General features: G+C 35.3%; 1 protein-coding gene across 1 annotated transcript in view; it reads left to right on the top strand.

Moving 5' to 3' along the window:
- Positions 1–17,410: 17,410 nt before the first annotated feature.
- Positions 17,411–18,190, top strand: part of LOC106471833 (tetratricopeptide repeat protein 25-like) — a gene marked incomplete at its 3' end in the record, with an annotated part of 27,265 nt that continues 26,485 nt past the window's right edge. Inside the window, exon 1 of the mRNA XM_013932453.2 lies at positions 17,411–17,707. Within this exon, the coding sequence (XP_013787907.2) occupies positions 17,501–17,707 (207 nt within the window). The remainder of the gene's footprint in view (positions 17,708–18,190) is intronic.

Below are 18,190 nucleotides of genomic sequence, written 5' to 3'. Positions count from 1 at the left end.
CATATAAGATTGTAGGTTGCACTTGCTACAACCAGTAGGAAGCAGTGATAAAGAAACACATTATACTTCCATCTTTTAAGGGTATGGCAAAGAAAGATTTGGATAGTTTCCTTGTCCAGTTTAACCAGGTGGCTTGAGAATAAATGATTCAACATCTGTAGCTTAGTTTAGATAGTCCAGTGCTAGACACTGTTAAATATCTGATGCCAAATCAATTTTGCAGCTGGAAAGTCATAGTTGAAAAGTTACATCAGTAACTGACCCAATAGAAAAACAAGCCCTCTACTGGCAGAATTGTAGTCTCATAAATGTGTGACCCACAAAATCTTAGCTGCATACTACAATAAGTTGCATCATTCACACAGTAAAGTGTACCCCACAATGGAGAGGATATCTTCGCCAATAAGCTTGTGGAGGGACACCTTGATGAGTCTATGTGACATAAATCGGGTGTTAGAGACATAATGACTCTAAATGATTCCATTTCTGTGGCGATGTGATACAAGAGCCAAAATACTCACAGAATAAGCCAAATAATCGACAATAAGTTCGGGAAAGAAGAAAAGTGATAAGTAATGTCAGACCCACTAATGGAAACTAGCAAACCTTAGACCAGGTCTGATCACTGATGTGGATGGAAACAGCTATCGTGGTTGGGACAACATCTATAGGGTCAAGTGTGGTTTGGTCTGTGTCTGTCAAATTACACAGATGCGAGATAGAATTTTTAAATATTACTGATTTAGTTAAAACTCTACTTCATTTCACGAGGCATCAGCCGCTAGTATGTAAACCACCACTCTGGCCAATAACTACAAACGTTTTCCTTATAAATAGTTATCAGTTGGCAGTCATTTTAGAGGCTCGACCCTGCATCACTATTGGTACCATCGTCAAACAAACACAAATTATGATAACAGATACTTGTTCGAGCAGCAGAATTTTAGATTTAGACTTTTCTTACAGACTTTATCTGCTAGTAAACTGTGCATCAGGTGATTTGCAACTCTGAAATGTTGACAGAAATTCACTCAAGAAACACAGACTGCATGAGTGTAAGTAGATTAAATCTACTTGTTAGGTAGCATCACCAGCTGTTGATGTGGTTGAAGCAATGCCTGAAAATCTGTTTTCTTGTGAAAAAAAGCAAGGTGCACAGCTTACTAAAACAGATATATCCCAGAGAGCAATACATAGTTTGATTATGGTTTGTAATTACAAAAGAAAATAGGTGTAGATACCAACTGGAATTACAGTAAACACAGTGCTTGAAGGAGAGTAATAAACTAGTAGATCAGCTAGTGTTCCTTTAACCACACCACAGTTATATACACGATTGTAATTACACCTGAGACTGCTATTCAAAGATTGTGCAGGTAATTGGAGTTCAGATCAACAGCAAAATTTTGAGAGATTACTGATGTTATATTGTTGGAACAGATGGTCAATTTAGATACTGGAGATGCATGATCTATAACGAAACTATTATGTGGGCTTCCTCTGAGCAGCAGTGATCAAACTAATTCTGATATAGAGTGGATGCTGAAGGATGTAACTATTGAACCTTCAGAGAGTGCTTTGTCGTCACCAGTAGTTATCATATGAAACAAAGGAAAAAGTCTAAGGTTCTGTGTGGATTTCAGGCAGGTAAGTACAGTACATCTAGCTAAGTACAGTAATGTATTTTTAATTTCATTTCGTAGATGAATATACTGATGCATTGGAAACATCCTTCTTGTTTAGTTCACTAAATCTTATATCTGGCTAGATGAAGAAAGCAGGGCTAAAACTGCTTTAATCACCCAAGAAGGTTGATATGAATTTCGCATTATGCCACTATATCATTGTAATACACCTATTACTTAATCCAGGTTGAATTTGAACATCTAGGCATTGTATTTCAACATTTGTGTGGTATACAGGTCCAAAACTGAAGCCAGAGAAATGCTCTCTCGTGTAGTAAATGTAGCGTTTCTCAGACATATAGTAAATAGGGAAAAGTGTCTACCAATACTGCTAAAATTCAAGCATTAGTAGCGTTTCTATGTATGTGTGACCGTCATAGATCCAAGAGGAAAGAACCTAGAAACCTGAAACTTTGTATCCATACTACGTGGATCCTGAGGGTGTGCATTTGGGTATTATTGTGCATACGTTTGCGCATCTTTTTAATGAGGCAAGCTAGCGAAAAACTACATAGAAAAGAAGTGGTTCCTTATATTACAAACTAGCAAAAGTACCTGGCTTCATTCGGGTTATTAGGTTGATGGTCTAAATGACTATGTCAGTGTAGATATTCTGAACCCATTTTAGCATAAAAGTATAACTGATATACGTTTGTTGCTTCTTTACGGGATGTGGCCTGTTTATAAAGGTAACATTCCTTCTGACTTGTCCTCCGGTTTTAAACTTAAATAATAAAACAAATAACAAAACCAAACCTCTTTAATTAATGGAGATACTAAAATAGAAAACAACAAATATTCTTTTCAATTTTGAAGTTTATACATTTCATTTTATACTTTCAGCATATAGCCTCTTAACAACAATATTAGGTTATACTTTTATTTTTAAGCGACATGATATAAAAGCCATTGTTGGAACACATTGTTACCAAAACACTAGCTTTTATATATATTAGAAGTTGTTGTTTTAGGAACCACTTCTTTTCTATGTGGTTTTCACTAGATTGCCCCATTAAAAATACGCGCACGCGCGCAGGCACGTGGATAAGTAATAATACTCAGGTGCAGACCCTCAAAGTCCACTTAGTATGAGAGCAAAATTTCAGGTTTTTAGGTTCTTTCTTCTTGCACCATGAACAGAAACAAACCCTCATAAGGAAATCCTGGCGATACTCATGACATCGTGCTAAACAGTGTTCTTTCCTAGGAATTTCACTGTGGAATGGCAAGGAATTTACTCTGAGCCAAACATATAACTGCTGCAGTGTTACTGTTGTTCATTTCTGCATTACACCACTCTATTAGTGTATCTAAATCATTCAGAAGAAAAAAAAATTCAAAAAAGGAAGTAAATGTAGGGATGGCTAATATCAATCCTTCAAAAACAATTGAAAAAAAAATAGTAGGAATGGCAGTTGCTTCTTCCCTACATATAATTCACAGGCAAGAATTAACATATAGCAACATATATAAATATTCAATCACAATTGAGCTTAATTTATCCTATTTTTGTCTGTTAACATTCGACTACACTGTGATACAAATGTCATCCCTACTATCTTGTCTGCATGGTTTTTGAAGGAATGATACTAGCCATCCCTACATTTACTTCCTTTTTTTAATGAAAAGTTTTTTTCTTTACTTGTTTGCTTGTTTTTTTTAATGCAGTGTTTCAATAAACATAGGAAAGTTATATTTATAACAAAGTTCTAAATACAATAATGTTCCAGCTGTAATGTTTATCTTTTATAGGCTGATAATTTCTGTTTCACCCTGTACTTAAGCTTTTTAAAGGAACACTAAATTTCTGTATAAAGGCGAACTTCAAGGGATAATGATAACATAGTTTATACTATAATTATGATATTTTTAAATTACTATTATTTAATAATACTTATAAAAGCGGATACTCCGTTTGAAACTATGTCATCTCATTGAAATTTGGTTTTTGAGTTATCATGTAATAAAAAAGAAGCAGTAAAAATAATAACAACAAGTTCAAACTTTTTGCTATGATATTTACAGATATTGCCAAAACTTGTGATTCAGTCATTACATAGGTATTGTTATAATAAGAGACACTGTAAAGAATTGTAAAGTTCTGATGACTTATTGAGGAGATATTTAACATACCATCCCTACAAAGCCAGTGCTACCACCTGCCTGATATAAATTGTGAATATTCTTTGGTAAAATTAGTTTGAACATTATCAGATTTGTAAAACTCTACCAGAGCATTTTCATCAACAGAACAAAAACTGTGACATGCGATAACTACAATAAAATATTTTGTACCCTTCGTGAACTTATTGTGATGATAATCAAAGCTTATGAATATCTACCAGGACATTTCTGCTTTGCAGTTGTTTTGATATGGAAATTTTGATCACACTGGTATGTGAAATAGGTGGAAGAAGATGTGAAGTGGGATTTCAATCTGCACTTGGCTCAATGGTATATACAAGCCTTCAAAGTTGCCTGGGCACCACCAGGGCATGCTCACTTGCTCCTGATGTCCGTAGTACATACATACAATGGATATCATGATTACGCAGATAACTGGTTACTAATTAATTAAAGGTTTAACCGATTCAAAGTTTTCTGACTTCTTCGAAGCCATTATTTCTTGTGTTATTTTATATCTAGTTGTAGTTATATTGCCACATGTGTTGTGCGTCAGAATTTGATTGTAGTCAAAGTTCACTTCACCTGATTTTAAACATGAGTTGGCTGAAGTGGTAATCTTAATACATCAGCTTGTCTGAATTATGTAATGTATTTGTTGTGAAACAGAGGACTGATTTAATGATCTATTTACCTTTTAATGCACAAATGAATAACCAAAACTGAACACAAAGGAAAATATGGGCTTAATTAATCCTCTAATCTTTGTCAGGTAATTTGTTATTAATTTAAACTAATTTTTTGCACTTCAGGTCTTTTATAAGTTGAGAATTTATCATTACTTACTTAAGCATTAGCCAGGCACATACCCAGCGAGGCCAAAACTTGGCTATTCCATTGACTTGGCTAACAGGTAAGTATTAAGTACTGCAATATAAGAAGATTCAAAGGGATTATTTGCAGGAAAATAAAGTGAACAAGGCTAGTAAAGGAAATGACTGTAGGCAATTGCAAGACAGAGAAATACTATTTTTATTCACATATACAAAAATTCTCATCTATCATAAGCAGCTGAAACCAACTGTTATTGTTATAGTATCTTAACTGATGACCCCTCTCCTAGCTTTGTTACCATTGCAGGTTTTATTTCACCTTGTTGATTTGTCAACATGAGATACGGACTGGTCCAGTCAGAATCGAATTGTTTAATCCCTCCAGGTGAGTGTCATACCCATTAAGCCATAGTGAAGAAGTTTAAGCTTCCATTTGCTATTGTCTTGTTGTAACATCTTTATTTCTGTACATCTATCGCACCTAACTACTAATGTACAAATTCCATTGCGTGAACTATTGCAGCATGCTTCCACTTCATATAATCCCATATACATTGTGGTACATGTGCACTGGGTAGAATGCTATATAATTTAGATCCATTGGGATTTGTACTTCTCATCCAAAGCTCATGCTGGGTTCATTGTACACCACTATGGTGTAGATAAGATGCTTATTTCAGATGATTTGATGGAAGTTCACAGAGTTAGCCAGCATCAGCTTAACAGTTTATATTACTCATTTAGCCAAACCATCTGACTAGAGTAACATAGTAAAATGCATGTTTTCATTACATTTAACACAAAACACAACCCTGCAAACAAAGAGCTGTCGGATATTTTTCCTGACTACTGATTGAATTGCAGGAAGGTTCACATATTTCTGGACCTCATAATGATGGTACAGCACATTAATTTTTATTTATGACAGATAATACAACCACCAGATGTTATGTGCATCAATACAGTACTCCCGGGTTTGTGATAGTCATTTTCATCTTATTGCATGGCAAACAGTATCCAAGCTGTGTCTTGGTCCTGAACCAAGAACTCTCTCCAGACAGTGTTGGACACAAAGAACAAATGTTTAAAAGTTAACCACCTATACCGCTAAATATTCTAGGTGAACAAGGCCATCTTTATTCAGTGAAACTTCGGAGTTTTAGTTTTAACTTACATGACACAATCTTACAAAACCTAAAAACCGGGTTATACTTTCTATAACTGGTTATTTTTGATGATGTGAAGGACGAAATTTGTGATGGAAGTGTTTATGAGGTGTGGAAGTGCTGGTAAATGATAATCTCATCTCTCCATCCATATTATACCACTTCAAACGCTTAAAAAAGCTCTTGGTGTCTGCGTTTTCATTGGTTATATGATTACAGTTAATTCTCTGTGCCTGCCACCTGAAAAAAATATTAATCGAGAGGTTCTTGATGATTTTCTTAGATCAGAATCTATCACTATTTGTTATCCTTGTGAACTTCAGATGTCTGGGCCTGTGTTTATATAAATGAAACAAAGATACTCCCATATTATGATGCATGTTTTCTGATTGTTCAGATGCAGACAGTGTGCTTTTTGTGCTTGCAGTTTTGGTACTTTTAAAGACAGATTGATCCTGATCTTTGAAGAAAGTAGTTGTTTGTTTCTTGGGAGTCAAGACTTTCTGGAGAAGTTTTATCCTTATGTTAATGCTTCGTCCATCATTTCTGCTGATTGTGTAAGTTAACTTCCCTTATTTTTTAAATATAGTTCATTTCAACTTTCTAACTCACAATGCAATAGCCCTTCAAATAGATAATTAGCCATTCTATGGTTTTCTCCAGTAAATACGGTGTTTATTTTACTTCGGCCTTCAACATTACACCATGTCTTTTTCAATCCACGTGCAACAAATCACTGCACTTTTCTACTAATTTTACTTATTCCACGAACATCTCATTCTTTCGGATATCACATAACTGTGTGCTGGTATGTAGCCCATAATAAAATGGGAAAATGTTGAGGACTTAGCTTAAATGACAGTGCTGTCAGCTATGGCCTCATGAACAAATTGTAATAGAACAATGGTAGGGTCAAATTTCAAAAGAACAGTCTTCTCTAGTTTATAATATGGTACACGAACCAGTTGACACTGACTCCTGTCACTCTTGCTCAGAATATTTCGAAAAATGTTATTACCACGTGATTTGTCATCCAAAAAGAACATTAAAAGAGACAAGGTGAGCAGATTCCAGTAGGATCTTGACTTTGGGACATGGAAAAATATCATACCGGCATACTTTAAAAGGAAAGGGGCTGAGAAGGGGTGTTCCATACTAGATTTATGTAAATGAAAGAGTTAACTAGTAAAGATATGCTTTCCAATACCTAAACCCGTGATATTGTATATAATTTTATATCATCCGAAAACATTTTTCATAAGCAGAGAAATGGCCAAAATAGGCAGGTCTGTGATATTTCGGTGGTCATATTGGATTTATGCAAATGAAGGAGTTATCGAATGAGAATGTAAATCATCACAAATCTTTCTCGTGCCCAAAAATACAATTTATAATTTTCAATCACTGCAAATCTGTAAATATAGCCAAAATAAGCAGAACAATTATATTATGGCGGTCTTATTGGATTTATACAAATTAGGCATACTTTCACCCCTTGGATTTTGGTAGACTTTTAGTATATTATCCTATAGACTCCTCTAAATTGTTGCAATTTGTGGTGGGTATATTAATATATTGCCTGATTTGTTTGTTTTGAATTTTGCGCAAAGCTACACTTGGCTATCTGCGCTAGCCATCCCTAATTTAGCAGTGATAATCTAGAGGGAAGGCAACTAGTCAACACTACCCACCGCCAACTATTGGACTACTCATTTGCCAAAAAATAGTACGATTGACCGATTAAGTCTGCACAGCTGAAATGGCGAGCATGTTCAGTGAAGAAGATTCGAAATAAATAAAATATATCATTAAACTAAACATGTATGCATACAGAGAGGAAAAAAACAACATTAATACATATTAAAATGACAAAAACAAATCCAAAATTCAAAAGTGGGGAAAAGTGAGGTTAAACGATCATCCTGGGTAACAATGGCCACCAAACTGTATATCATCAGCTGAGACGTGCTGCTATCTAGAGTATATTTTATGAAACAGGTTCGTGCATAAACCATAAATATCCTATAATACTAGGTAGCGCATACTTTAGGAATCGCGAAGCCAGCGTCCACCTTATAGGGAAGACCGTCAAGATTTCCATGTATTGGCTTAATATACACAGTTTAGAACTTCAAATTAAATATATTGAGGCACATAAAACTTAGAAAATATAATTATAAGTTAATGTTTGTAGCTTAAAGTGATATAATTGTAACTGTAACTGATTATGTGTGAAATTTACTTTCAACTCACCGTTTTCTGTTAATTATGGTCCCCTGGTGGGTCAACGGTAAGTTTACCGATTTACAACACTAAAATCCAAGGTTCAGTTCCCCGCAGTGGACACAGCAGATAACGTAGAGGGGCATTGCTCTAAAACAAAAAAACAACTGTTAATTATGTGACAGCGTTTTTATCAGGAAGTGTTGATACTCACTGGTTTTGAGAATATTATGTTTTAGGCCTGTGCCGTTATAAGTAATATTCTGTATGGGATTATAGAGCCAATGATTCAAAAATGTATCATTCATATTTCTTACTACTGGAGTAAGACATATGTTTGAAAATACATTTATTTGCATATATAATTTAGTATAGTTATTTGTTATATTTTCAGAATCCTGTGATAAAGTGGATGGGTTGGGAATCGTATGTTAATTTGTAGAATGGGAAACTTTTATTTTGAAAAGAAACTTTCAGTTACTCAAATATATGTTTTTTTAACATCAAAACATAAAACATTTAGAACATTTATTTACATTTATGTCAATACAGCTGTTAGTGAAAGTGTTTACAGGCATTTTTGTAAGTGTTCTTATGGAGGTGATAAAATTTGATGATTCTGTCACTTAGGAAGACGACAAGTGACTGAAATATTCTAGGTTATCTATGAAATAAACACACTGGCGGGCGGGCGCAAATGCAAAAGCGTGGCTTAATTTTCTGAACAACTTTGATCTAAGGGAAACATTTTTGTATGGTTACAAAAGATATCTCAGAGAATTTTACTTTGGCGCCATTTTATCCCATACCAATGAAGTACACTGTGGCAGTAAGCTTATGGCGAATTATTCCTTATTAACCGCGACCCGCATAACATTTGCGGTAGTTTTCACACCATTCACTTGAATTCTTCCTATTCTATCATCTTCACGTACGGCAGTTAAGCTACGCTTTCTTGCAGGCATTATGTGTTAGATCGATAAATCCTGGTCTATTTGAAAACGGCCCGACATGGCCTAGTGGTTAGGGCGCTCGATTCGCATTCTGAGGGTCGCGGATTGGAATCCCCTTCCCACCAAACATGCTCGCCCTTTCAGCTGTGGGGGCGTTATAATATGACGGTCAAATGACGTAGGTAAACGAGTAACCTAAGGGTTGGCTGTGTGTGGTAATGACTAGCTGCCTTCTCTTTATTCTCTCACTGTTAAATTAGAGACGGCTAGCACAGATAGCCCTTGTGTAGCTTTGCGCGAAATTCAAACTAAACCCTATTTTATAACAATTTACGCTATCAGACAAACAAACTCACGTAGACGTAACTTTATTTAATAAAACTACACGTACGTTACTTTATCTAATAAAACTACATGTAAAGTAAACAATAAAGTGTAGTAATGATATCTATAATAATGTAGAGTATGAAACAGTTATGAGCTTTCAGTGTATGACATGGTTTTACCAGTTTAAACAAAGAAACTCCTAAAAACAAAGAATAAATCCTTAGTAAAGAAAAAAGTTGCTAAAAAGTGTTTATAGCAGTCTATGAAACGAACGGAAGCAAAATTATTGCAAAGTAAAGTAAATATAAAGCTATAATGAAGGCAAACTTAGCTGAATATGTAGAAACGTCTGAATGCATGTTCACAAAGTGATAAGCATATGATTTTGAACGAACTGTGCATGCGTACCTTAGACTTCAATAAGTCGAGAAAGCCCATAGCAATTGTACTTAGTGTAATGTTATTTTTTTTATGAAATTTCACGCAAGTTAAGTGTTGTTAACTATGTGAAATACTTTGCAAATGAAATAATAATAAAATCCAATCGTCACGTGATGACAACGACATTGTGCCATCGTGTAGCATATTTGTTATATTAAAAGTTTTGACTAAGCACAAAACAGGTAAAGTGATTCTGAATGGAAAAGCCAATATGCAATTCATACTCCTCGGACAAAGGTCTTTCTAACGATAAGAGATTTGTAGCGTTTGATCGAAAAATTTGCAAGAAATATTCCGGACAGAGAAATGCAAGCGTATTATTTATATAAATCACCCCACAATAGTATTCACATTCTTTTGCACCATTGTCCTAAATAATACTATCAGTTTGTGCATGATGCACGGTATTCCAGGTCCCTGCCAGGTGTATTTAATTAAATGATGATTTAAGCGATTTAAATGCAGAATTTACTTTAAATTCAAGTTTTTATGAGTTAGAGCTGATAATTTTACTCCAACTTGGGGTCAGTTTTATCCAACCTTATCGGTAAAACGGCCCCAACCATAATAATACATTTGTACAATATCTAAAAAAGGTCTATGTTCAATCTTTGTTTTAATTAGAAATAACATTTATAATGAAAAATATCTTATTTTAAAATCATCTGATTTTTTGTGGCGTTCATTTTATTCAATGGAAAGTGCATTTAAAGTTAAGTTGACCATCTTGCCCCACTTTCCCCTAGCTTTGCCTTTACATATATGGAAACAAAATTGAAAGTAAAGGAAGTATACATTCCTTTATACTCACTAGTATGTGCACTCAACATCATAATTGGAGGTGCTCGGCAGATCGTTCCACAGCTGTGATTAATAGTTTCCGCGACCACCTTCTGCCGAAGAATTTTGGTGATTCACATCAATTTGTCCTGGCAGTCTGCAAAGTCCTTTTAGGTCTTCCAGAGTTCCAGGGTTTTTTAGGGCAACTCCTGAATTCTTAGCTGTCATTCAACAATGTTATTGGCTTGGTGGTGGCGCTTGGTTCTCCAGTCTGCGGACACCTCTTCAAGGCGTATAGTGCTATATGGGTGAAAACGAGGCACCTAAACCACAAAAAAATCAAGTCGAAGACATTTGCTCCCTTGATGCAACTTTGGACGGTTCAGGAAACTCAGGAATCCAGCTCATGCTCGCTTTCTTTAACACCACATCTTCATTTTCACGTAGACGTAACTTTATGTAATAAAACTAAACGTACGTAACTTTATTTAATGAAACTACACGTACGTCACTTTATTTAATAAAACTACTAAAACAAAGTGCATTCTGCTGCAGTAATTCATTCAGCCTAACATTTAGATTTCAACAAAACAAAACCTAACTTCCTTCATTTTTACCGGCATATAGTAGCTGAGTGCTATTATACTTAAAGTCAAATGATCTGGATCTTAACATTGTGGGAATAGCACTATATATGGCTTTCTATGAGTAGGCGTAAGACATTTTGAACACTGCACAATTGTATCACTGCAGCAGAACCATCACTTAAATGAGCAAACTGTACTTAGGGTACAGTGTCACTTACACTGTTACCTGGCTTTTCGGCAAATTGAGCAAACTGTACTTAGGATATAGTATCACCTACACTGTCGCCTGGCTTTTCGGCGACTTCAAAAGCTGCCAACCACTCTCTCGATCCTTGAGGCACAGCAGCGACCAGTGTTTTCATACTATACGTTTGTGACTAGAATAGAAAAGACAGAACTTAAGTTGAACTAATCTATGGAGTTTTTTTCACGCAGCACAAGAGAATATCTACTTTCGTATATTTGCTAACGTTGTGAATTTTCAAACTTTAACCAAAACAAAAATGCCACTACTTAACTTTGCCGTATTTCTTTGTTATACATTGCAACTGCCAAAGTCCACTTTCTGGAATCAACTTAATACTTTGCAGAAAAGACAGCCACACAAATAACAAAGTTTCTTCCTATATCTAAATCGTTTTATGCTTACTAATTTTTTTATTTGCAAATTAAATTGCTGTCTCTTCAAGAAACAGCTGTTTCACTTAACTTGTAGGTTTTTAATTAATGTGATTTGTTTACCACACATAAATATCCACGTACGTATATGCGTACAACACATGCTAGGATTTCAGTTATTAAGGTATTTAAAAACAGCAGGAGAACAGTTGGGATGTTGTATGCCTTTATTGTCATAACTGTTCACCACATTATGCTATCATCCATGAGCATACACACCCAGACTACTAACAAAATAAATTATCCACGCTAGAAATTCTCGAGGGGAAACCATGTGTAATTATTGTCACTATATACTTATTTCTAGCAAAATCCACAATTAGTTTAATATATAATAATGAAAGTTTTGAACACTATTCAAGGGTCCGCTCTCTCTCTCTCTTTGTTTTCATTGCCTAAGTGTATTCTAGGCTTGATTCTTCAGTTAAGCCAGTCGTCACTGCATAGGTACGAACCAACACCACTATGCTGACTGACTTGTTATTCACTTTAAAATATGTTTGCATATCTCTTTTGTGACAACAAAAAATAACACACACAACTGAATGTGCTCCATGAAATAACACATACATGTATTTTGAAGATAGGATATATTACGAACCTAGAATTATAGGTATACCTGAAATTACCGACAGCCTGCTAGCTTTTAACATTCAAGGTTCTTTAGATATCTATATATCCCATTTCCAAAAACTAAAATCCAGTGAATAACATGAAATATGTTACAAATATTTCACTGTAGAATTCTACCTGATAGCTCGAAAAGTAAAGGTTGCAACTCCCTTTCAAACTTTAGCTGTTTCCTAGCAATCATTTTCAGGCATACAAACTGTTGTCGTTCTAAGCATTATATCTGCTAATATCAGTTTTGCTAACTGTTGAAACCTATATTATTTTTCTATAGTGTTTTTGTTATGATTAAAACTTTAACCGATATTTGTTATGGCCGTGTAGGCCATGACCGTAGAAAAACATACCATTAAAAGTCAAAAACAAATTTAACTAAACAGAAAGCAAATATAGTATAAACAAACACATCACTTACAAATAATTTGAACACATAAATTATATGTATAAAAGGAGCTTTAGAATTAGGGGTTACGGGCTGGCCCAGTGGTAGAACTCTGGATTTCGGAGCTGACGAGCTAGTATGAAGCCATGCGATATCACAAAATATCCCCCCCACACACTTTAAGCTGTGGGTGCATTATAAGAGTAACACACAATTCCTTAGCATGGGTGGTTTATGGTAGGATGCTACTAAGTGGCTGCCTTCCTTCTGGTAAGTGGTTCAGAATAAAGGATATCAGCAAAGAGCCTTAGTAGCTTTGTCATAGACACAAAATACGAATTCCAATACATTACACTTTGGTATTCTCGATGTGAAAAGTACTTTTTTGTGACATATAGGGTAAATATCCAGATAGGATACTACATTTCTGAGGCATAGCTATCCCTAATTTAGAACTCCTGACAGAGGGAATACAACCTTTCCACTGCACCTTCTGCCTACAAACGAATACTGAGATTAATTGTCACTATTATAACGTACTCACAGCTCAAAGTATAGAGGATGTTTAGTGGCATATTGTGGTATGCAGGCATATCGTGCATTTTCCACTTTCTCATTTTAATGGAGAATGTTTCAAACATTTTCGATTGTTCTAAGTATATAGGTTTTACATAACACGTAGTCAAGGAGGTTTTTAAGTTGATGTAGTTCTAGCTATACTTGTTCTTTGTTATTTCCTTAGAGATACAACTCTAGAAACCAGGTATCGATACCCGCGGTGGACAGACACATTGTGTTGCTTTGTGCTTAACTTCAAACATACAAACCTTGGAGTTAACACCTAGTCTGCCCATAGAGGGTATAGCTGTAAAGCTAGATGAAAGTCAACAGCAGTGTCCCCAATGGTAGGTCAGGTGATATCGCGAGTTTACAACCTCTCTTATATTTGAAAGGGAATAACCATTACGTAAATAGCGCTAATCACTCCAGGCAAGTCTGCATTATGATTTAATCAACGTAACATGAGATTTAATCTGTCTTGTACAAAATCTCTTCTAAATGAATGTGAAACATAATCTTGAGTGAGTCGATCAGATTGGAAATAACTCTTGAGAGTAGAGCCAGCCTAATCAATTCACAACTTCAATAAAGGCGACTGTCCATCTAGGGGTCAATTCTGACTGATATTTATCTTCATACTCTGAATAAAACCTAAACTGTCATTTAACATAAACTATAAAATAATGAAAGTACTTCTCTAGGGGTCAATTCTGACTGATATTTATCTTCATACTATGAATAAAACCTAAACTGTCATTTAACATAAACTATAAAAAATAATGAAAGTACTTCTCTAGGGGTCATTTCTGATTTATGTTTATCTCTGGTTGATCAGTAGTCCAGGTTGTAGCATAGGCCAGCATTGATACCACTCAGGAATACCATACTAGTTAGATACATTAGATACATACGTTAGATTAATGGACATTTGTCTGTAATTTTACTAGAACAAACTCTTTGGAGGGTGAGTAATTTTCCAGTCCTCTGCCAATCTGGCTATAACTCATTGTACCATCTGCAGAGATGAATGCTCCTAGCAGAGACCTATCCTGTGAGTTCGATGTAGACTGTACTTGGAAATGGATGAAAGATATCAAATGCTGCTGCCCCAAATTTCTCCCATGACTTCGAAGGCATATCTAAACACAGCCCTGTCACCCTCTAAAAATAAAGAAAATTAATAACATAAATTGGCATTTTGTTGAACATTAAATTGACTTTTGCTTATTTTATTCTACTAGAAGAAGACATTTGATCCAATATGATGAGACTGTGCTTAAATATTTCACTGTGATTTCATTTTAACACTTAGACTTTTGAGGTTTGTACCATCCTAGCTGCTATGTCCACAGTTGGTTGATCATCTTGTCTGCTACTGAAGCCTAAACACTTGTTGAAGCAGTCTACTGTTTCTCTTGCTACTCTTTAGAATGCTGGTGGGCTTAACTGCTTCCTAGTGCTACCCTCAAATTATCAGCAACAAGGCAGAAACTCCAGTCTTTGTAGGTTTATGATAATGACATCCTCACCAGCAGTTTCTCCTTTTGTAAGTCAGTTGGGGTACCGTACACTTGTTAACGTGAAAATCTTAATATGTGTGTTTCAGTGCAGCTGATAATGGTGCCACATTAGTGTGTGCATTACAACTAAGTCTTACATAGACTAAATCTACTCACCAGTGCTCAGTCAGGCTTTCCCCCTTTATGGAAAGTCTACCAATTGAGCCAGCTACGGTCATGCCCTTACGAGGTTATCAACCACTGCAAATGGCAGTAACTGGGAGAGATAGCTGGTGTTTGCCAGATGCTTCAATCTCATCATTACATGTTGCGTCTTGCCTGTTTGCCAATATTTGAATTCAATTCCGGGAATGGCGTGCTAAAGACGCCTTCGTGAAACAATGTTTGATCAACTCACATTATAGCACTGATAGTGACATTCGCAGTTTGCTTCCAACTAAGAACTTGTTATATGATTGGCTTGTGTTAATGGAAGTATTTACTATTTTTCCATATGGACAGGAGGTCAGACTGTTATGCATTAAGTCCTTACAAACATGCTATTTTGAACAGAAGTTCCCTCTGTCAGTCTTAGTTCTTTTGATCTTGGTCAAGTTTCTATGTGCATATCCTTTCTTAGTGTTTTTCAATAATCCTTCTATATCCAAATATCATGTTAGATGAAACTAGAAGGGCTTAAGCTACAGGGTAGAGAAAACCTAGAAAGCCAACACACTCACTACTCACATCAAATCTTTCTTGTGGCGCCAAATTTACCTTTTTCCTTTGTCTCTGTGGTAAATTGACACACAATTCTCACAACATAAGGAGGCTCTAGGATTTTGTCAGTGAGTGTGTGTGTTGTAGGCACATGAAAACCAACCATGGAGTGGGGTATCACAAACATCATTGTAATAAAAATGGTATAAGATAAAATAGGTCCTTCTACAATTTTGAAGAGAGGGCTTAATTTACCTTTAAACTTCTCAGTAACTTGACCAGTATCATTTCCTCTGCTATATGAATAAATCACAATTAGAGAACCCCCTTAGTGACAGCCCTATCTTTCCACATGACTGTCGGGTCATCAGTCACAGAATCAACTTTTTTGTCAACAAGGCTTGACGGACCAATACGAGACAGACTAGACTTTTAACAACGACAAGCTACAATCAAGTCTGCAGGTGAGCAACTCGGAATTTTTGAATAAGGTTAGAGAGGTACGTGAATTTAGTGATAAAAAAGTTATAGAAGGAGATACTTTATGGTCTTAGATCCCACATCATCGGTGTTTTCAATTAAAAAGACTTGGGCAGCAGAACTTCAAGTTAAAGTGTGAATTGGATTTAATAAGAACAAGTGTAATTGCCTCAGAAATATTCATGTAATTATCTGTCTACGTTCATCAAGTTGATTATTATATACATAAAATATTTTTTATACTTATATGTGTATGTGTGCGTGTAATATAGCATCTTCAGCGTGATCTTGAATAACATCTTACTTCAGGTAGTTATTGAGACCATTCTTCTTTTATCGAAATTTTAATTGTAATTTATAAAACATTAGTTTGATAGTGAGTATGTTGTGACCTGTTGCTATGGCAACGTTCTGCAGGCTAACGAAAATCAATTGGTGTGCATGTGTGTATATTCCGCCAAGTACGTGTTTTTGTACAAATATGAATGGCCTGGTCTGTTAATTTGTTGAAGCGAGATTTTATAGTGATACCCGATTGAAATATAATCATCTCAGAGTGAGTTTTATCAGTCTTTATACAACATGTCTGTTATTTTTTGGTATTTTCAAACTAAAATATTCGTTTCGACTTATGTGGGATTAAAAATCAAAGCTATTCTAAAAAACTTTATGGAACGGTAGATATAAGCATTTCCAGTGCATGTTAGTTTTGGAAAAAAAGTTTTTAGTTTTAGGTAAAATATATATATTATGAATGATTGCTATATGGACCTCCTGTCGAAAATATATTTTCTTGTTTTTTGCATAAGCTGCATGAATTTTAACGAAAACTAAACATAAATAGATTTAATACGAAGTGAACAGCAAAAGATGGAAGTTCAACTACGTTCAAAATTGATTTTTGATTTTTTTTAATTCAAAAATCATACCGTTTTTCTGGTCAATATGCTGCCAGAACCTCCTCGAATTAATGTTCAGAATTCCATTGGATGCAATTCAACGAATGGATTGTTTGTAGCAAATCCAAATGTAAGAAACAATAGTAAACCGAAACTTGTAAAGTGTCCTTGTCATCTTGAACCTTGTCCAAATGTTGAAACGCCAACTAAAGAACGAGTTACAACGTTGGATACTGAAAAAGACAACCATCAGATAAAAAAACGACTGAATTTGAAAGAACTCCAGACCGACAATCCGACATCAGAGTCGACATTCTCTTCTCTCAGTGTAGATTTTAATAGTGAAGAAAAGCGAAGAGAATCGATTTCATCGGAGCCGCGCTCCCCACGTTCGCCAAGATCGCCTAGGACTAAGAAGTCTCCGTCGTTCATCTCTCGGCAGAGAGAGGGCGATTTAGATTCTGAGGAAAACGAAAGAACCCCCATAGAGGGCGGGACCTGTGCATTAGAAGATTTCAAGAAAAAATTTCCAATGAAAGACGAATTTTATACTGACAAGGACCGTGCGGCTAGCGTGGCGTATGGAACAAAGGACATTAAAGTCAGCTTACAAGACAAAGAAGAACGAGAAATTCGTAAGATGAAACCAGGCGAAAAGAAATCAACAATCTGTCTCACTCAAGGAGAGCACGAAAGTCGACAAGGAAATGTAAAAAGTGCCATTCACTTCTTTAACAAGGTAATCATTTGGTTTGTTTATCAATTACAGTTGTTACTGTATTTTTTATTTTATTGTGAGTACTTAGGAACTTTTCGGGAATATCTTGTGACAAATGCTATATTGTAATGTACTAATTAATAATATCTGTGCATTTTCTCTCGATACTTCTGAGTTTTTGTAAACTATAAATGATTTTCATTTTCAAGGAGGTGGTTATTATCTACTTTGCTGTTTTAAGTGCATGATTATCGCAGTGAAAGATAGTTTATGAGATATTGGCTATGATTATCAGCTATTATATTTTTGTTTGGAAAAAATAATTATACTCCTAATTGGCATATTTTAATTGAATGGACATCGTGGTCTTTATATAATGAAGTCTGGAGATATGTGCAGTCTGGGGCAAAAACAAAACCCTAGATGGCTGACTTTTTGTACGAGAGTAGAAGCAGCTAACATTTTTGTGTGTGTATGTATATATATATATATATATATATATAT

The sequence above is a fragment of the Limulus polyphemus genome, unplaced genomic scaffold (genome assembly GCF_000517525.1).
Source record: "Limulus polyphemus unplaced genomic scaffold, Limulus_polyphemus-2.1.2 Scaffold4891, whole genome shotgun sequence".
Lineage (NCBI taxonomy): Eukaryota > Metazoa > Arthropoda > Merostomata > Xiphosura > Limulidae > Limulus > Limulus polyphemus.
Note: the sequence above shows the minus strand (reverse complement) of the source record. Positions and strands in the feature narration are given on the sequence as shown.